Source organism: Hemitrygon akajei, chromosome 9 (genome assembly GCF_048418815.1).
Source record: "Hemitrygon akajei chromosome 9, sHemAka1.3, whole genome shotgun sequence".
NCBI lineage: Eukaryota > Metazoa > Chordata > Chondrichthyes > Myliobatiformes > Dasyatidae > Hemitrygon > Hemitrygon akajei.
Genome location: NC_133132.1, coordinates 115,459,148 through 115,480,510, shown reverse-complemented (window position 1 = coordinate 115,480,510; position 21,363 = coordinate 115,459,148). Strand labels below are relative to the sequence as shown.

Here is a 21,363-nt window from a genome sequence, read left to right as displayed (position 1 = left end):
AGAAACCAAACCGATGGAGGGAAGTACAGAATAAACAGTTCATCCAGTTGTCAAGTGCATCAGCCAGGAGCTTTGAGGTTGGACAGGAAGTCCTAGCATCTGATTACTGAGAGGATAAGTAGACACTAGGTATGATAACTGTAAGAATTGGCCCACTGATGTACTCAGTGGATGTTGGAGATCATACATGGAGACTTCATGTGGACCAGATCATGAATGCTCAACCGAAGAACATACCTTAGTTGAGTGCATCCAACAAGATGGATACATTATAGCCACTAGACTTACCTCTCAGTGATAGCCATGTCACTGACAGCAACATGACTCTGACAGTTGAGAACATTGTCTTAGACAAGACACTTACTAAACCTGAGGCCACTCCACAGGTCCAGAAGCGCTACAAGAACGCTGTTGTTGACAAGACACCTGCCAAACCTGATGGCACTCCACAAGTCCAGAGTGAAAGAAACAGAGCACCACCCAGAAGACTATATCTTTAGTATAGTGAAATTAGTTATGGACTGTAATTGTGAAAGCATGTTTATTTGGAATATGGTTTATGAAAGGGAAATTGCACGTTTTGTACATATACAGTTTTATGTTTCATTAATCTAAAGGGGAAGGAAGTGTAATATATAGATATATTTCTTTTAGAGCAATGCTCCGCGCGCGTGCGTGCGTATGTGTGTGTGTGTGTGTGTGTGTGTATCTCTCTCTCTCTCTCTCTCTCTCTCTCTCTCTCTCTCTCTCTCTCTCTCTCTCTCTCTCTCTCTCTCTCTCTCTCTCTCTCTCTCTTTCTCTCTCTCTCTCTCGCTGCAATGTGAATACACCAGTTAAAGCCACCTCCTGTGTGCATGCCTTCCTTTAATTCCTATGTAGTTGTGCACAGACACAATACTTTCCATCCTGGCCTGCTGAGTTCCTCCAGCATTTTGTTTTCCAGCAGCTGCAGATTTTCTCTTGTTTGTTACAGAACTATTGAATGTTTCCCTTGTACTACAAGGTAGCACTAGACCTCATGAACTGCCTTGATGTGATCTTGTAGCTTACTGCTCAGCTGCTCTGCATTCCTCTGTACTTATTCTGCAATCTGCTATCGTTTTGCCTTGCATTACTGCGATGCAACATTGTAATGAATTGATCTGTATGGATGGTATGCAAGACCAGTTTTTTACTGTACCTTGATATGTACTAATAATAAACCAATTTACCAATTTTAGAAAAGTTCTCCAGATAACAGTCACAGATCAATCAGTGTACTTTAAAATCTGACATAAAGCATTTCATGGTTTTCTGAAAAAAAAATCGATTGAGAAATCTTGGGAAACATAACATGATGGAAATCATCCCATGTTGGATGAGAAGTTCCTTCATCTCAGTAAATTTGAAGGAAAATATGCTTAATGGTCAAGCCTCTAAGTAGGACAGAGAGGGTCTTAAATTTATCTGTATTAGTTCAATATTGCATATAGAGGCAAAACTATGTAGTCGAAGTATTATCAAACTCTCCAGTAATGACCCAGTACAGACCATTCCACATAAATTGAGAGAAGTCATGAACTGTTCCTAGTTCATATTAAGATTAATAATCTCTGGGATAATAATGTTGACAGCAGTATCATATCAGTTTCATTTATAAGGATGGCAAGACATGCAAAGCAAAAACACTTACAGAAAAAGTGGCAGCTGGTGGAAGGAGGAATGAACTTTGATGGCACAATGGGGTAAACAGCCTCAAACACCGAGGTTAGGCTTGTCATGAGTGGCAATTTGAATGAGATAGCAGAGAACAGCTGGTATCTTTCAAACAAAACTTCAACACAAGCAGAGAAAAGGATGATGTAAAAACTAGTTAGTGAACATTGCCAACAAGTATCATCCCAACATAACTTTCACTCTGGGAACAAAGCTTAGCAGATTCTGTTTATGTGTTTTTACACCTCATTTTCACCAACTCTAGTCAAGCTATGAGTGAGACAGAGGTTTAATCATTAGAATGGATAGCAGTTGTGAGAGTGAAAATCATCACTGATAGAAATAAATCAATGACCAATGTAGCAAAAATGATTTGAGGAAGTTTATAGCTAAGAGAATCACATCACTTAGTAGAGGTAATAACACACTCGGTGTTCAGCCCAATGCCGTGTCTCTGACCTCGACATAATAAATAAAATACCTTTTAACCCAGCTGGGCCAATTTTACCATGGCGACCCATCATGCCTTTAGAGCCTTTTTCACCCACAGGGCCTGGAAAAAAAAAGTCATAGGTCATTCAATATAAGCTTTCCAACTCATGGGATTAAATTTCTTCATTCTTCAAAAATTTCAGAGATGTTTATCAAGAGCATGAGGAGATGAGGAGGAATTTCTTTAGTCTTTATGCATGTTTAAGGCACGGATGTATATTTAAGATTCTTGATTGGTCAGGGCATGAAGGGATACAAGGAGAAGGCAGGAGATTGGGGCTGAGAGGAAAATTGGATCAGCCATGATTGAATGGCAGAGCAGACTTGATGGGCCAAATGACCTAATTCTGCTCCTATACATTGTGATCTAGCATATTTAGTGTGTTTGTGATTTTTTTTTAGGGGAAATGTGCATACATAAAACCACTCCAAGCTCTAGAAGTAAATTTGAAGGATAAATCTACATTTCTGATTACTAGCACCCTAAACTTCCGGGGTATGTACATACAGGGATAATCTATGAGATAGGTACTCTGGTCTTTGCAAAGAATAGGTGCATCACAAAACTAAAGTTGGAGGTTTCTGTGAATTACGTACATGAATATAACTTCATTTTAGAGTCATAGAGTCATTAAAAAGTAGAGCACAGAAACAGGCCCTTTAACCCATCTAGTCCATGCCGAGACATTTTACTAACAATAAATCCTGTCAAAGCCATATCCTTTAGGTCAGGGCTTCCCAGCCTGGGGTCCATAGACCCCTTGCTTAATGGTATTGGTCCATGGCATATAAAAAGTTGGAAACCCCTGCTTTAGGTGATCTTAACTGACTCAATTAAGAACTAATGAAAGAAGTTTTCAAAGCCAGACTTCTATTTCCCTTTCTTCAGTATGTGGAAAAACAGCCCAACGAACTGCTCTTACACTTGTGCTGGAAGTGTTCATACAATTGTAACAGAGAGAGAATTTTAGAACAATGACTTAGAAGAAACTGGAGTTGATGGTGGTCTCTAGTTCTCTGAAACGGCTAAACACTTTCACTAACAGTATCTTAGGACTTTACAGAAACTAAATTAATGATCTTTCCTCTGCCAGAGCCTTGCCACTTCTGTTAAAAAGTAGCTATAGCTGAGGTTTGAACTTTTGTTCCAAAACTTTGGAGGTCCACACAGATTTAAACAGAAATAATTCAAAAACTGACATTTGATCCACAAATACAAATACATATAAACACATGGAATAACCAGCTAGTCATAAAAAATCATTCTCTGGCTATGTTAGTGACAACTTCCTGTCCTTTGTTTGAAACAGAGTGCCAGACCACTTACAAGCAGTGTTCTCTAAAACAAGCTCTTGTTGTAGCTGGTGAGCTAATGACCTTTGAAGATTAATTTATGTTCAGATGACACGCAGTGGTGGTTAGACTGCTTGGGAGGTAAAAAGAAAGAGGCACAGTTTGTGGGAATGTGTTGATATATCAGAATTCAAAAGACATTGAAAAATAATTATTCACTAATGAACCAGGCTGCAAGTAGATTTAAATATACCAACTCTTCCAATAGTACAAAGGATTCATACTCATTCAGTGTGAATAGTTACAATGGAATCAGTGCCCTCCCATTTCAACTAATTTTATATTTTCTTTAGTTACTAACAAGAAACTCATGATTTTCTGCTCAGGCTTTTTCAGGCACTGAAAAATCAGGAACAGATAAAAAGGAATTTCTGACTCTGCTTCTGACTAGTTTGATCATGGCTGACACCTATCTCAACTCCAACCTAACATAGATTCATGCTTCCTGATACCTGGGACCTAACAACAAAAATTGTGCCAATCCTAAAAATTGGATTAGTGTAGAATTAGTGCAAATGAGTGGTTGATGGCCTGCAGACACGTTCATTGAAGGCTCCAATTATCCCAACAAACCCAACTCTGCACAGGTTCTAGTGGAGATTCACAGGAATAACCCTAGAAATTAAAAATTCAAAATATGTGGAGCATTTGATGTTTCTGAGGATGTACTTGATGGAATTCAAATAAATGAGGGGGAAATCTCATGGAAACTTACTGGGTATTGAAAGGCATGGATAGAGTGGATGTGGAGACAAGGTTTCCATTAGTTGGAGATACTAGGATCTGAGGGCACTACCTCAGAATAAAGGCAGATCCCTTTAAAACAGATATGAGGAGGAATTTCTTCAGAGGTTGATGAATGGCTATAGTGAAAAGGCAGCAGAATGAGTTAGAAAAAAAATGGGCTTGACTGAATAGTGGAGCAGAATTGATTAGCCAAATGTCCTCGCTCTTATATCTTAAGGTCTTACAATCATTCATGGCCTTCAGGGCCCAAAACTGTGAATTTCTATTCAATTTTGCATAAGAAGGTATCCTTTTCTCTTTATTGATCTAATTCCAATTTAATGATTTACATAGAACATAGAATAGTACAGCACATTACAGGCCCGTCAGCCCACAATGTTGTGCCAACCCTCAAACCCTGCCTCCCATATAACCCCCCACCTTAAATTCCTCCATATACCTGTCCAGTAGTCTCTTAAACTTCACTAGTGTATCTGCCTCCACTCAGGCAGTGCATTCCACGCACCAACCACTCTCTGAGTGAAAAACTTTCCTCTAATATTCCCCTTGAACTTCCCTCCCCTTACCTTAAAGCCATGTCCTCTTGTACTGAGCAGTGGTGCCCTGGGGGAGAGGCACTGGCTGTCCACTCAATCTATTCCTCTTAATGTCTTGTACACCTCTATCATGTCTCCTCTCATCCTCCTTCTCTCCAAAGAGTAAAGCCCTAGCTCCCTTAATCTCTGATCATAATCCATACTCTCTAAACCAGGCAGCATCCTGGTAAATCTCCTCTGTACCCTTTCCAATGCTTCCACATCCTTCCTATACTGAGGCGACCAGAACTGGACACAGTACTCCAAGTGTGGTCTAACTAGAGTTTTATAGAGCTGCATCATTACATCGCGTCTCTTAAACTCTATCCCTCGACTTATGAAAGCTAACACCCCATAAGCTTTCTTAACTACCCTAACTACCTGTGATATAGGGGTAACCCTATTTATCCCTCATTCCCAGCTCTGCACCAGACAAAATAATTGGCAACTGTGTTATTATTTATTCTAAGGTTGGTAAATATTAAAATAAACCTTGGTTTTCTTCTCTACTTTTGTTAACAATCATATACCTTACTACAGGTAAGTTAGGTTTGATAACTCAAAAATGGCCACCCTCAGAGTTGAGGAGCAACATCTCATATTCTGTCTGCGTGGCCTCCAACCCAATGGCATGAACACCGATTTCTCCTTCTGGTAGTTTCCCTTTCCCCTTCTGCTCTTCATCTCGTCCTTACTCTGACTTTTTACTTCTTCTCTCCTGCTTATCACTTCTACTTGATCTCCTTCTTCCTTCCCTTTCTCCTACGGTCCACTCTCCTCTCCTATCAGATTCTGTCTTCTTCCGCTCTTCACTTTTCCCACCCACATGGCTTCAGCTATCACCTTCTAGCTAACTTCCTACACCTCCCCCCACCTTTATATTCTGCTGTCTTTCCCCTTCCTTTTCTGACCAAAATATTGACTGATTATTCATTTCCATAGATACTGACTGACCCACTGAGATCCACCAGCATTTTGTGTGTTATCTTCGGCAAATGACCACATTTGGAAGACAAATTGTTCCAGGCACCGTTTTGATAACGAGTATGTCATGAATATCTGCCTGAAATAATGCTGATCTGATGCCAGTTCTATCCTGGAGCTCAGCACTCCATAAGTACTTTCTGTTAACACTCCATGCTGGACAAAACAGCATCACCAGTGTTTAAATTACTATGTAGTTGTTGGTTGGGATCTTCTGGCTGTTGCTACTGTGCAACAGTCGAGCTTGCTGTGCATCAGGAAAAATTTGCTATTTTTGTGGGGGTACTTAGATTTGCAAAACTCTGCATCTCATGCGGACGTCAAGGCTTCTCCAGAAATTAACTGCTCCTACTTGAGCAAAGCTCATGACTGAGAGAAAGGCAGAGCAATTGCACAGAGGAAAAAGTGGCAGGTGGGAGATATTCTCCACCAGCAACCATAACCACACAACGTGATTACCAAAACTTCAGCTAAGAACATGAGTTTGATATTTGCACTTCATTAAGGCCAACCTAAGCGAGTTCTTCCAAAGGCCATAGTTACAAGGATCAATAATAGTCAGCTTTCATCTGCAATATGATATGATTTCATGGAGTCAGCAACAGGCCCTGGTTCGTGGAGTTTACACCACACCAATCCTACACCTGCATCATATTCTATTCCCTTCACATACCCACCAACTCCCCCCACCCACCCCCAACCCCACCAGCTCTACCCTTCATCCACACATAATTTACAGTGGCCAGTTTACCAGTGGTCTTTGAGATGCCAGAGAAATCCGAAAAACTGGTCGGAACCCACACAATTAGAAGAAGTGCGTGCAAACTCCACAGAGACAGTGCCTGAAATCACAGTTGAACCCAGCTCTCTGTAGAATGTGACAGCGGATCTACTTGCTTTTCCAATGTGCCACCCCCCACTCATTTACACATTCTAAGTTATAAATTCGCATTGGAATATCTATTTCAGGTTACCTCTTTTTGTATTGTGACAAAACAGATTCTGGAGTGAGGTAAATCACAGGGCTGCTAGTGACAGGGAAATTGTGTTGCTGTTCCTGGTATTACACTTATAATAGTCATTCAAAGATAACCTAGGCAAATGGTGCTCATTATTCTATCCTTACCACTTCCACTGCCAACTCTACCTCTTTGGCCTTCTTTCTGTTCCTCTGTCTTCACTGCATCTGCTCTCAGGATGATGCTTTGAATTCAAGAATATCCAAAATAGCCTCTTTTTTCAAAGAGGCTATTTTTTTCAATTTGTCTTCCCATTCTTTAAGGCTTTTTTTGATTTGTCTTCCCATTCCCATTCTGACATGTCAGTCCATGGCCTCCTCTACTCCCATGATGAGGCCACACTCAGGTTGGAAGAACAATGCCTCATGTTCTGTCTGAATAGCCTCCAACCCAATGGCATGAATATCAATTCTCTAACTTCTAGTAATTACTCCACCCCTCACTTTTTTTCCATTTTCCATTCTGGTTACTGTCTCACCCCTTCCCTCCTCCTTCCCTTTCTTCTATGGTATGTCATCCTCTCTGAATGGATTTTTTCTGTTTCAGCTCTTTACTTCTTCCACCTATCACCTCCCAGCTTCTTACTTTACCTCCCCCCCTGCCCACCCATCTTCCCCTTCACCTGATCTCTCCCATCACCTGCCAGCTTGTTCTTCTTCCCCTCTCCCCAGCTTCTTATTCTGGCTTCTACCCCCTTCCTTTCCACTCCTGAGCAGGGGCCTCAGACTAAAATGTTGACACTGTATTCCCCTCCATACGTGCTGCCTGATGTGCTGAGTTCTTGCAGCATTTGTGTTTGTTGCACAAACCTCTCCTGAACAGCCCAAACAGTAGTTAATTTCAGTTAGCCAATCACCTACTTCACTACATTCTCTGTGGCTTTTGCTATATGCCATGGGCTTAAGAGATGAAAATCAAATTCATCTGGCACACTTCAGTCCTGGTTACCAAAGAGCAACCCTTTCGTTTGTTGTGCCAAATGAAATCCAGCTGGTACCGTGTTCTTCCTGAGAATAAAGATAATACACTGTGCCTGGATTTTGGAAATGGAGCTGCATTATCATTGGGCATTATAACACACCTGCTGAGCACACAGATAGAGGAATCCATACCCTTTCCAGAACTAAGCAGTGTGGATAAGCTCCCTATAATCCAGGTGTTCTAGTCCTGTCAACATCCTCATAAATATTTTCTGCACTCTGTCCAGTTTAACCACATCGGGGAGCTGGATTAAGCACAATAGGCAGTGATTCAAACAGAGAGAGGAGAAATGGGTTAAAAATTCTATATCTGAATGCACGAAGTGTCAGGAATAAGGGGGATGAGCTTGAAGCCCAGGTGCGAATGGGTAACTATGATGTTGTTGGGATAACGGAGACATGGCTGCAGGGAGATCAGACCCAGGAAATGAATGTACAAGGGTATACGTGCTATGGTAGGGACAGAAATGTGGGCAGAGGGGGTGGGGTGGCCCTGTTGGTGAGGAATGAGATTCAGTCCTTTGCAAGGAGGGACATAGGGTCAGGAGAAGTAGAGTCTGTGTGGATAGAATTGAGGAACAGTAAGGGCAAAAGGACCCAAATGGGTGTTGTCTACAGGCCACCAAACAGTAGCATGGATATTGGGTGCAAGTTGAATAGGGAGTTAACATTGGCATGTGGCAAAGGTAATGTTGCAGTAGTTATGGGGGATTTCAACATGCAGGTGAACTGGGAGAATCAGGTTGGTGCTGGACCACAGGATAGGGAGTTTGTAGAGTGCCTACGGGATGCATTCTTGGAACAACTTGTAGGAGAGTCGACCAGGGACAAGACTATTCTGGATTTAGTGTTATGTAATGAACAGGATTTGATAAGTGATCTCGCAGTAAAGGAGACATTAGGAGGTAGTGATCACAATATGATAAGCTTTTATCTGAAATTTGAGAAGGATAAGGGCAGCTCGGAGGTGTCAGTGTTGCAGATGAACAGGGGAAACTATGGAGCCATGAGGGAGGAGCTGGCCAAAGTTGACTGGACAGATAGCCTAGCAGAAAAGACAGTGGAACAGCAATGGCAGGTATTCATGGGAATAATGCACAAGGTGCAAAATCAAAATCAAAATAATGTGAATAAGTGTGAGGTTATCCACTTTGGGAGTAAGAACAGGAAGGCAGATTATTATCTGAACGGTGTAGTGTTGGGTAAGGGAGTAATACAAAGAGATCTCGGAGTCCTTGTTCATCAGTCACTGAAGGTGAATGAGCAAGTGCAGCAGGCAGTGAAGAAGGCTAATGGAATGTTGGCCTTTATTACAAAGGGAATTGAGTACAAGAGCAAGGAAATCCTCTTGCATTTGTACAGAGCCGTGGTGAGACCACACCTGGAGTATTGTGTACAGTTTTGGTCTCCAGGGTTAAGGAAGGACATCCTGGCTGTAGAGGAAGTGCAGTGTAGATTCACGAGGTTAATTCCTGGGATGTCTGGACTGTCTTACGCAGAGAGGTTAGAGAGACTGGGCTTGTACACGCTGGAATTAAGGAGATTGAGAGGGGATCTGATTGAAACATATAAGATTATTAAGGGATTGGACAAGATAGAGGCAGGAAATATGTTCCAGATGCTGGGAGAGTCCAGTACCAGAGGGCATGGTTTGAGAATAAGGGGTAGGTCATTTAGGACAGAGTTAAGGAAAAACTTCTTCTCCCAGAGAGTTGTGGTGGTCTGGAATGCACTGCCTCAGAAGGTAGTGGAGGCCAATTCTCTGGGTGCTTTCAAGAAGGAGCTAGATAGGTATCTTATGGATAGGGGAATCAAGGGATATGGAGACAAGGCAGGAATCGGGTATTGATAGGAATTGATCAGCCATGATCTCAAAATGGCCGAATGGTCTACTTCTGCACCTATTGTCTATTGTCTATCTTGCCTCTAACAAGGTGCTAAAACTGTAAACAGTACTCCAAGTGCAGCCTCACTACTTAGTAACTTAAACAATTGCAACATGTCTCAGCTCCTATGCTCAATGTCCTGACTGATGAAGGCCAGCATACAAAATGATTTTTGCACCAGCCTGTCTACCTGTGATGCTGCTTTCAACAAACCATCCACTTGTATCCCTAGGTCCGGCTTTTCCATTACATTCCCCAGTGCCCTACCATTCATACCATCAGTCCTACATTGGTTTAGCTTTCCAAAACACATAATCTTACTTGTAATGAAATCACTTGTCGACCACTTCCTTAATTGGTCAAGGTTCCTTTGCAATCAGTGATAACCTTCTTTGATAACCAAGGAACTTGGGACTGTATGTTAGGAACTAATATTCTCAGGGAAAGGTGGAGGTTGTTTAGAGAGCACTTACATGGGGTTATGGATAGGGTTGCTCCATTGAAGCAGGAAAAAGATGGGAGCACAAAGGAACCATGGTTAATAAGAGAAGTGGAACTCAAGAGAAAGAAGGAAGCATACTTAAGATTTAGGAAACAAAGATGAAACAGGGCTCTTGAAACCTATAAGGAGAGTGAGAAGGGATATAAGAAGGCTTTGTGAGTAGGATTAAGAAAAATCCTAATGGTTCCTACACATACATGAAGAACAGGAGGATGACTAGAGTGAGGGTAGGACCAATCAGGGATTTTAAAAAACCTCCTGGATCAGGGGGGTTCTTACAGAATACTTTACTTCAATATAGACCTTGCTGACTAAACCAGTAAGTCTTACATCAAAGGTGGGAAAAATATTGGAGGGGATTGTTAGATTCAGGATTTACAGGCATTTGGAGAAGCATAATCTGATTAGGGATACTCAACATGGCTTTGTGAGGAGCCGGTTGTACCTCACGAGCCTTTTTTTTACATTTTTGAGGAAGTTAAAAAACCTGATTGATGTACAATGGATGTGATGTATGTGAATTTTAGTAAGGTGTTTGACAAGTTTCCCATGGTAGGCTCATTTGAAGTCAGAAGGCATGGGATCCAGGAAAACTTGGCTGCATGCACTCAGAATTGGCTTGTCCACAGAAGTCAGAGGGTGCTAACTGATGGAATGCATTCTGGCTGCAGGGCTGTGACCAGTGCTGTTCTGCAGGGATCTGCTCTGGAACTGCTGCTCTCTCTGATTTTTATAAATGGCTTGGATGAGGAAGTGGAAGGGTGGGTTAGTAAGACTGCAGATGACACAAAGCTTGGGATGTTGTGGATGGTGTAGAAGGTTGTCATGGGTCACAGTGGGACATTGAAGGGGATGCAGAACTGGGCTGAGAAGTGACAGAAGGAGTTCAATACAAAAAAGTGTGAAGAGATGCACTTTGAAAGGCTGAACTTGAAGGCAAAGTACAAGGTTAATGACAAACAAGAGAAATTCTGCAGATGCTGGAAATCAAAGTAATACACACAACATGCTGGAGGAACTCAGCAGGCCAAGAAGCATCCATGGAAAAGAGTAAACAATGGACATTTCAGGCCAAGACCCTTCGTCAGGACTGGGAAAAAGGAGATGAGAAGTCAGAGTAAGAAGATGGGGGAGGAAAGGAAGACGTACAGGGTAGTGATAGGCCAATTCGGGAGAGGGGAGGGGTGAAGTAAAGAGCTGGGAAGTTGATTGATGAAAGAAATAAAAAGATAAGATTTCCAGCATCTACAAAATCTCTTGCATGCCTCAAATTAACTCTTTTTTTAAATTCCAAAAATAGACTTTATTGAGGCCAAATAGATGCAATGATTAGACCTACCTTTATGTGCTAAAGTGTTTCCATGCTCAGTTATACATTGTACATCATGGAATATACATTAACATGTTACATATTATTTTATATTATACAGACAAGCTTCCCGTCAATGTAGTTGGGTATGTTATGCCAAAATTGGAAAAATGAAAGTCCATGTATCAGTATTTAATTTAAACAGGGAGAGGACCTCATCATGAGTCACAGAAATTTGAATGTGATATTTTATGTCTAGAAAATAATGCACCCTTCCATTGAAGTTGGCATCAACACTCAAGGATTTCATTTTTAGTTATCTGAATCTTTGATTTGAACCATTTCTGCACAGAAAGGGTTATATTGTGTTTTTACAGTTAGTAACAACTTTAATTAAAAAAAATAAAATTTGCCCAGAGGAATTTACAACTCAATTAATTAACTTGCATCAACAATTCTGATGGCAACTCATTTTCAACAGATGGGGATAATTAACTTCCTTAGTAAGAAAGACTTGCTCACAAATATTTGGATTTTTATCACCTGTCAATCATAACAAATCCTCCTGTCAATATGTAAAACAAAATCAATGTGTCTACAAAAGTGCAGACAATTTTAACTCACTTAAAGTGATGTATGTCGCATACTTATCCAGTTTTCTGAGCAAAATTGGAATGAATGAACCAGCTTAATGGAAATCACAAAAGCATTTTGAAAATCTACAATCTAGCCAGGTTCCAGGTGGAAAGTGATCTTACCCACACCGCATTTGAATGTCAATGTGGACAATGATTTATGCTTTATACCAGAAGAATATTAAAAGTTCCTCATCTACTTCAATTGTTAGCTCTCTGATCATTCAATTGAACTTTCTTTGAGAATAGAGTTAGACAAACTTATCATTCATTCTTAGGGTAAAGCACACCCAAATTTTCTTTATTTACCCATGAGGCCAGTTACCATCTCCACCCAGATCCCAACTGGAAACATGACAAAAGAAAAAAATTACAAGCTTGATATTACATCCAGTTTCCTTTCTTGTTCTTTTTATTCCAATGTAAGTTTTTTACTAATTTTAGAGCAGCTTAAAAAGAAACAAGAATCCATATCAGCTTGGTATGATTTTTCATTCCAAAGCAAAGTATAGCTTGCATCAGAAAGGTTCTGGTAATTCTAAACTAGATATCCAATGTAATGGAGGTAGCATGCTGAATGGTATAGAGAATATTTATGAATTAATTATTCACCCAGCTGCAGATGAGCTGGTATAATTACCTGGTTGTCCAACTGGGCCAACTTTCCCTATCCTTCCAGGTTCTCCTTTCTCCCCCTTTTCTCCTGGTTCACCTGCAACAGAATGTAAATAGTGATTGTACCCATTGTTTGTAGAGTCACTGCAAGGGAATAATGTTCTTCCATATGTAGATGGAACTATTTCAACCTCTAACCCTGATGGACTACCAATCACTCAGTGTCAATTCAAGCTGCAGCATAGCTAGCGTGATGATTTCCTGAAGATTCAGAATGATACTGTTTATTTTCTGGGCTGAGGGTTGGATTCAGAATCAAATGTACATTGTCAGGGAAAGAGTATGGGGAACTTTACATCTTGAGGTAAAAGACTGATTCTGATTGGCCTTGATGCTGGCATACCCTACCTAAAAATGGAAAGATCTCCATTCTCTAGTGTTGGGCTACTTCACTTCCAGGCAATGAAAAAGAATAAAATTGAAGATTTTGAAAGGTGTGGATTAACTGCGAAGATGAATTGTGTAGCTGCAAAAGGCATTCTCCAAAAGTGCTCCAGCTCTGCCTTTGTGCCTTAAATCCTAGCTCACAGCACCAGACACAACTACTGGTAGCAGTCTATGCTATAAACACTTCCTTTCCACCACTAATAGTTTCCACATCCATGGAAGTGCTTCCAACCACAGGGAAGCATTTCCAAAAACACTTTCTCACTAGGAAACTATTTTATTTAGATTAATGTGCTTAAAAAATGGTCTCTTAAATGAATCAACCACTTGAGAAAACTTCCTACAACATATTAAGATAACATGATAGCGTTTCTACCTTGTGAAGTGAATTCCAAACAAAATGATATTGTTCAAAAACACTTCCATTTCATTTGGAAAATTAATGTCCCTCTTCTTCTCATAAAAAATAGCTTTAACTTTTTGCCTGAATGTCTTTTTTTGTTCATCCATGAATCATCTCAGGAGTTTATTAAATAAAAGCAAGCTGCAATTTTTGCTTCAATTGTTGTTTTCCTTATTCTTTCCTCCAAAGTGACAATGCCTTTGCTGAGGAGCAGGATATTAATTCTTTTCTTTTTCAAGGAGCTCGAATTTGACTGGCCTGGAAGCACTTCCTCACATCATTGGTGAATATAAATATAATTACTGCTAAATCTGTTGTTTATGCTGTTCATTTTTTAAAGAGATAGTTAATACCCTGAATCAAATTTAGCTCCATCAGTACCTTTCTATAGATTGAACTCTCTCTTTTATATCATCCCTGTTGCGTTTCTTTGAACTGCTCACCAAATCATTTATATCCTTTCAAGGCTTTGACAAGGTTTTGACTTGGATGCAGTGGTAGCTCTTTTTGCTTTGAGCTTAAGGGCTTCAACTCAAGGTTTCTGACACTTTACTGAGTCATTACAGGAGAAATTTCAGAGGTGTTATCCTTCAGATGAAACATCAGTTTGCCCATTCAATAGGGATTTGAAACACCTCATTAAACTATCTGAAAAAGCAGCCAATAACAGGCTAACTCATCTCTTCAGTCTTTACAGGACCTGGTTATGCACAACTGACACCCATCTCCACATCTGTCTTCCTTTCATCAACTACAAATTTAATTGCTCTAGAGTCCCCGTGCCTTCAGTTACCTAAGATCTGGAATTTTCTCTCTAATTCTTTCTACCCCATTAATTCCCCCCCCCCTTATAAAATGATCCTCAAAACATACCTGTTGTCCAAGTTTTTGTGATCTGCCCTTAATTTTTTCATGTGTTGCTCTGTGGCAAATGCTACTCTGAATGACTCAGGATGTTTCACTTCTACAAAGGTAAGGTATAAATATTCATTTCTGTTTTTGCTTTACTAATGTAAGAATTGCTACATGAGACATCACTATCTGGAAATGAAGTTCCTTAAGATTTGTTGTGTATGTTCTACATAAATACAATTCCTCCCTTTGAGGGTATAGTAAATTATTCCATGAAACTTATATGGTGAAAACTAATTTTTTTCATAATCACTTGTGCTTAAGATACAATTATTACTCAATTATTCATACAGTAACTTTCATTAGTTAGATATTTTATTTTTTGATTAATGAACATCTTTCCAGGGCATTTCTACATTTCTGAAATACACTTTCACACTTGAGTTTCAATAAGCATTTATACATGTTCAGATTCAAAATACATTTATTATCAAAGAATATTTATATTATACAACGTTGGGATTGGTTAGCTTACAGGTAGCCACAAAGCAAGAAACCCAAAAGAATCTAATTAAAGAAAAATAAAATAAAAGACCAACACCTGATGCGCAAGAGAAAGGTAAAAAAAAATACACATCATGCAAACAATTGAAGCGAAAAACAACATTCCAAACCAAATTGCATCCTCAGATCCGAACCGCAAAGCAAACTAGAGTAGGCCTAAAGCCTCGCAGACAGGACAGTCTTCATAGCCTCAGCGGCACAGAGAGGAGTGACCATCACGGAGAGCGAGTGAAATTGGCTCTCACCCCTTTCCTTCATCTATTGTATAATAGTTCCAGGTAACACTATCTGGACCACAGTCATATCACTAGTCACCTGATCTCACAGCTTGCTAGGTGCAGCATATTTCATTGTGATAATGGAAAAGGGATGAAGAGAAAGAACATAATTCCACTCACTCACTATTAGCAGTGTAATTTTGAATGTATTAGATGAAGATAGTACTTATGCATCTTCAGCAGAAGAGTCAACAGGTTCTACAGATGTGGTAAGAGAAAACTAAACAATAAACATATTTGTTTTAATCTCAATTTAATTGTTGATCTTCACTGGAACAATGAAATTTAAAGATTATAGATTACAGTTCCTTGCACTGATCTAATATACTCTAATCAATGTGCTAGAAATCAGTTGAAAATCAGGAAATAAATTAGTTTACATATCACAATTGTAAGACTTCAAAAATATTTTATCAGCTGTGCATTTAGTGCCAGAGGCTGTTTCTATCTTTTTGTTTAGTTACTGGACATTGGAGTTCTTTGTCACCTCTGTGGTGCGGTTCCAATAGTATCAAAATGAAAGTACTACTGTGATATAGGTCCTTGACTAATTAATGCAACCTATAGGTGACATGTGAGGATGAGGACTTGGGGCTGCATCTGACGTATGCTAGTTGTGCCAGTGAATGAAACTTTTCATATCCATCTCAACCAAGACTACTATTAGTCCCAAGTCGTGCATGTGTGCAATCACAGAACACACACCAACATATCCATCAACATTCATGTGGAGTTCTACGGTGTGACAGAGCACATAATCCATAGAGCACAGTTGGAACTTGAAAATTTGACTTTAAAATTGCAAGCTTCTTGATCATGAATAATCTTGCATGTTTGCCGGGTAGTAATTTCTGGATTGCTGCCTGTGCCACACACCAGTGAGGGTAGAAACGGGATGATCTGGCAGATAAATGCGTGGTGCAGGGGACAGGGATCTCTTCTGGTGAGGCGTGATCTGTTCAAAAGTTATGGGTTGCACCTGAATCCACGGGGAGTCAATATTCTCATGGACAGGTTTGTTAGAGCAGTTGGGGAGGGTTTAAACTAATTTGGTGGTGGGGGGGGGTGGGAAGTGAAGGGACTCAGGATAGGACAGATGGTAAAAAATCAAAGATGACATGCAGTCAGACTCTCAGGAAGGGCAGGCAGAAGATAGGATATCATTGCAGCCAGCAGGGTGAGTATCAGTGCATTAGGGATGCAGAATCAAAAAAGGTAGCAAATACAGTACACAAAGTGTTATATCTCAATGCACAGAGGAAAAGGTGGATGATCTTGTTGCATTTTTACAGTTTGTTGGGTATGATGTTGTGGCCATCACTGAATCATGGCTGATGGATGGTTGTAGTTGGGAGATGAATGTCCAAGGCTTTATAAGACACTAGTGAGGTCTCAGCTTGAGTATTATGAATAGTTTTGAGCTCCTCATCTAACAAAAGATGTGTTAGCATTGGAGAGGGTTTAGAGAAGGTTCACATGGATGATTTTGGGAGTGAAAGGGTTATCGTACAGGGAATGTTTGATGGCTCTGGTTCTGTGCTCACTGGAGTTTCAGATGGGGGGGGGGGGATTCTCACTGAAACCTTTTGAATCTTCAAAGGTCTAGAACGAGTTGATGTGAATAGGATGCTTCCCATGGTGGGGGAGTCTAGGACAAGAGGGCACAGCCTCAGGATAGGGGGCATCCATTTAAAACAGAGAAGTGAAGAAATTTCTTTAGCCAGAGAGTATTGAAATTGTGGAATTGTGGAGGCCAGTTTATTGGGTGTTCTTGATCGGTTGATTGATCAATCCTTGATTGAACATGACATCAAACGTTACAGGGAGAAGGCCGGGGAATGGAGCTGAGGAGGGGAAAAAATGATCAGCCATGATTGAATGGCAGAGTAGACTCGATGGGCCAAATGGCCTAATTCTGCTCCTCTGTATTATGGTCTTATAATTTATGTTCTTCTTGTGAATGTTGTATATCTGACACCATGAGCCCATGATGCTGATACAAATCAGTTTTTCATTGCATCTATGCAGACATACATCTATTCCTACGACGGTAAATTCAGTTTTGATTTTAGCAGATGTTTCTTGTCTCAAGTAACTTTAATTTAACAAAGGCAATGCCTTAGTAAACTCACCTTTCGCTTATTAGTAGTTGAGTTTGTATTCCCCGTTTTGGTACAGCATCATTATACGAATATGACTTTAACTAAACATTGCAGAATTGCAATTTTTTTTTACCATCTCTCCTGATATTTTTACCTCAGATTAATGACTTAACAGTATGATGGTCCGACAGAGCATCAATATTTTGCTCTGAGGTAAGTACCAGCAGGCTGTTCAACGTCGAGGGGGTCTTGCAGCTGAACTAATCCTAGTCCTCAGCCAACATGAATCTATCTTCCAACAAGCATCATTGAGCAGTGAGCAGAAACAGGACGCAGCAACGTAACTAACTCCACGATACACTGAGGTAAGTTTAAGATCAAATAATTCAGCACAGATAAGGAACTGTTGTGTTTAGTTTACAGATGGGCATTGAATTAACTAAACAGGCACTCTGATAATCTCCATCCATCTTGCTGCACCATGGAATAATCCGGCACCATTGTTAATTAAAAGTACTATATATATATTGCACCCAATAAACTGCAAGGAGAGCACTAATATGTTAATGTAACAAAAATGTGCAACAGTAATAGTAAGCAGTCCACTGTAATTCACAAATGATGAAGGTTTGAACTGAGTATACCTTTCAGACCAGGGACTAGGATCTGTACTGAGCATGATTCATCTGCTATGTGTTGAGATTCTCCAGATCGGAGCAAGGACAGGAACAGCAGGCCAATTAGCAACACCAGTAAAAACAGTCCACTGTTCATAATGTCCACAAGAAGTTCATTGACTCCTAAAGACAGAAATTCCTTTAATAAATAACTATTACAATTAAGACAAAACAACATTTCTTAATTAAAAATATGCAATTTGAAAAATTATGCTCAAAACTACTTCTTCCTGCACCCTCAATGTGTTAGGAATGAGACCATCCATTCCAGCTTCTGTTTCAATGTACATCCCCCACACCACCCACAGCTATCACCCAAAGCAAACTCAAGTCTCTTTTTAATCCGAGCTTTTGCTTGTCCAGTTTGAAGTTACCTAGGTCTGGGTTATGCAAGTAAATGTGGGAGAAGGAAGAAATGGGATTCAGTTTTGCTGGGTCTTTATTCCAATTTCTTTCAATTAACATTCCAGAATAAATGTTGGCATTTTCTCCCTGAGCTTGGCCCCATCAGAGAAGATGTGACAGCATGAGAAAGGGCTGGGGAGATGATGTCATCGACCAGAATTCCCGCTAGTCACACATCTAACCAAACCCCCCCTCCCCCAGCCCTCCCACTCAGCCTTATCCAATGCTATGTGTGTCTGTACAACATGAACAGAAGCTCCACACCACCCAAGACTGTGTCCCACAGGAGAATCTGTAAGGAATTTCCAGAGGCTAATAGTTATTCTGAAGTTCTCTGACCTTAGCTTATATCAACCAGTGCCATGCACAATGGATTTCACTCCTCATGTTGAATTTAGAAAGAAATTCCTGTTCATGCTGGCTGGCAAACAGCATTAATAGATTAATGATAATTGCTAAATTGAAGCCGTACCTTAATCAAACTCCATACTTCACTTTAAAAATTCAATGGTTAACAGTCGCTACTTGTGATGCAGATCTGAATTACATTTTACTGATTAGAGTTTAGCACATTCCATTAGTTTGCTAAATGATTTGTACAGTTGTTGAAAAAAAGTAAGCCCATCACCAGTCAATTCTTGGTCAGCAGCCGATGCTTCAACAGAACAAAATTCTGAAGCGTTTTAAGAGTTAAATGATGCACTCTAATACAGTCCATTTGCTGAACTCTTTCTGCCCATTTATTAACAGATGGTAGCAAGGACTGTCATTTGGAATGTAATACAGCAGGTTTTAAACTAAGAATGGAATGAAAATCAGACTGAAAAATTCCCCTTACCTTATGATGGAAGATGGAACAGTGAGCAAGGAATCATCCTGAGCTTCTTCTCCCATCGCACAGATGAACTTTATTGCTGTTCTTGTTTACCAATGCTTGACAGATTTTTTTTAGGTTGACTGGTTGATATAGCCTGCCCAAGGAATCGGCTCAGCAAATCAAGAGAGAAAAATTGTAAGTATGACCCATAAATAACATCCTGTTTGACAAATGTCAGCTGGGGAACTTGCAGCTGTAAGAGATAACTATGGGAAAATCCAAGATAGAATAGTGCAAAAATAAAATCTTCAATATTTGTTTAATTTTTGTTTTTTTAAGAATAAAATAAACTTCTCTGCATGCAACACATAAAGATCTCCAGCAATATGAACAGTAGAGAACTCTCAGAGATTTTCCAAGTCACATGGGCTTTGAATTGAGATTTTTTTTTAATCTCTCAGTAATCAAACTACTGAGGGTTTACTTAACATCCTTCTGGCTTTTTGCAACATTCTGTTATGATTATCTAGAAACAATTGTTTTGCCAATATCTTGTTTGTATGGTGTGGCTTCAGAAAATCACACTGCAGCAGATTGTTACAAAATACCTTTAATAGAGCGGTGCCTCATCTCAATAAAAGAGGTCTAAGAGGTCTGTGGCTCTAGAATTCCATTTTCAGAAAGTTACTGAAGAATTTGCCAGTTTATTCTTCCTAAGACATCTGGAAAAATGCATACTTTTCCTATACCCCTTCCTGATGTAAAATTAATGTTCCATAACACAGGAATTGAAAATCACACACATAACATAACTTTTAAAATGTGAGACTCCTAATCCCAATCACATTCTGCAAATAGTTTTTTTGGTAAAAGGATGAAAAGAATTGCACTCGTTTAGGCTCCCCGAACAGACTATAACATCATAAAAGTCCAAAATTAAAGCATTCAGCCCCAAGGTTCTTCCTAGTTTATCGTAATTTGGTTATAGAGCCATACAGCTGAGAAACAAGCCCTTCAGCCCACTAATGCCACACTAACCATCCGCCACCCATTTTACACCAATCCTACATTAACCCTGCTTTTTTTTATTCTCCCCAGATTCTACCATCCAGCAATGAGCTAGGGACGATTTACAGTAGCCAACTCGCCAGAAAGCATCTGGGATGGGGCAGAAAACCAGAGCAGTCGAGGGAAAACTGACACAGTCAGAGAGAGAGAATGTGCAAACTCCACGTAGACAGTGAGGGATTAAACACGGGGCAATGGACCTGTGAGCCAGCAGCTCCACTAGCTGCACAATTATGCTGCAAGCTATACACACCAAATTAAATCCTACAATTGATTTCTGCAGTTCACGCTGGGACAGGGAGAGATAATTGAAGGCTTTTGTATACAGAGATTGACTAATAAGAGCCACTGGACTGTTAAAACTCAGCCATGAATGCCTTTCATAATCAAATAACCCACTGTCAGTAACTATCTATGCATTGATGAGGACTAGAACCCAGTGGGAGTCCTTTGGCAATTAAGAGGCAACACTTTAAAAAAAATATATAGTGTATAAACAAATATTTTTACTATATTTCCCAGCATGTTTGGCACCTTCATCATTCACGATTATTTGTGCAGATAATGAAAGAAGAAAACTGTTAATTTTAGACAAATGATCTTGGTAAGATGTACAAAATCTACCCAATCTTGTAATGACTACTTCTATTATATCTCTTGTCTTAGAAAGCAGAGAAGATGAATTTTCCCTGCTGTCAGACTGCAAGCATTCAGCTGAAGCACTTCAGATCCATAGGAGAGTGAGAGACAGGAGAAGTAACTATGAACACCATTACAACTAATCAATGAACAGTCACCATAGAAACTGAACAGCCTCCATCTCAAAGCATAGCTTCCACAGACATCTGGTCATATGTCTGACGTTACAAACAACACTCCTAATTGCCGAGGTGTTCTGAGACTAACCATAGGGGGAAAATCTCAAGATTTTTATTCCTTCAGCGACATCTTAGAATTT

The 21,363-nt window shown here is 39.9% G+C and overlaps 1 protein-coding gene across 2 annotated transcripts in view; it reads right to left on the bottom strand.

Moving 5' to 3' along the window:
- colec11 (collectin sub-family member 11) overlaps positions 1–19,612 on the bottom strand; it is a 38,542-nt gene extending 18,930 nt beyond the window's left edge. Inside the window, exons 1-4 of one of the 2 annotated variants that reach the window (XM_073056828.1) lie at positions 19,359–19,612; positions 18,083–18,238; positions 12,818–12,889; positions 2,177–2,248 (exon numbers count right to left, since the gene is read on the bottom strand). In XM_073056828.1, coding sequence (XP_072912929.1) covers positions 2,177–2,248; positions 12,818–12,889; positions 18,083–18,212 — 274 coding nt within the window. In that variant the 5' untranslated portion in view covers positions 18,213–18,238; positions 19,359–19,612. The remainder of the gene's footprint in view (positions 1–2,176; positions 2,249–12,817; positions 12,890–18,082; positions 18,239–19,358) is intronic. The other variant, XM_073056829.1, reaches the window with a different exon arrangement.
- Positions 19,613–21,363: the final 1,751 nt, after the last annotated feature.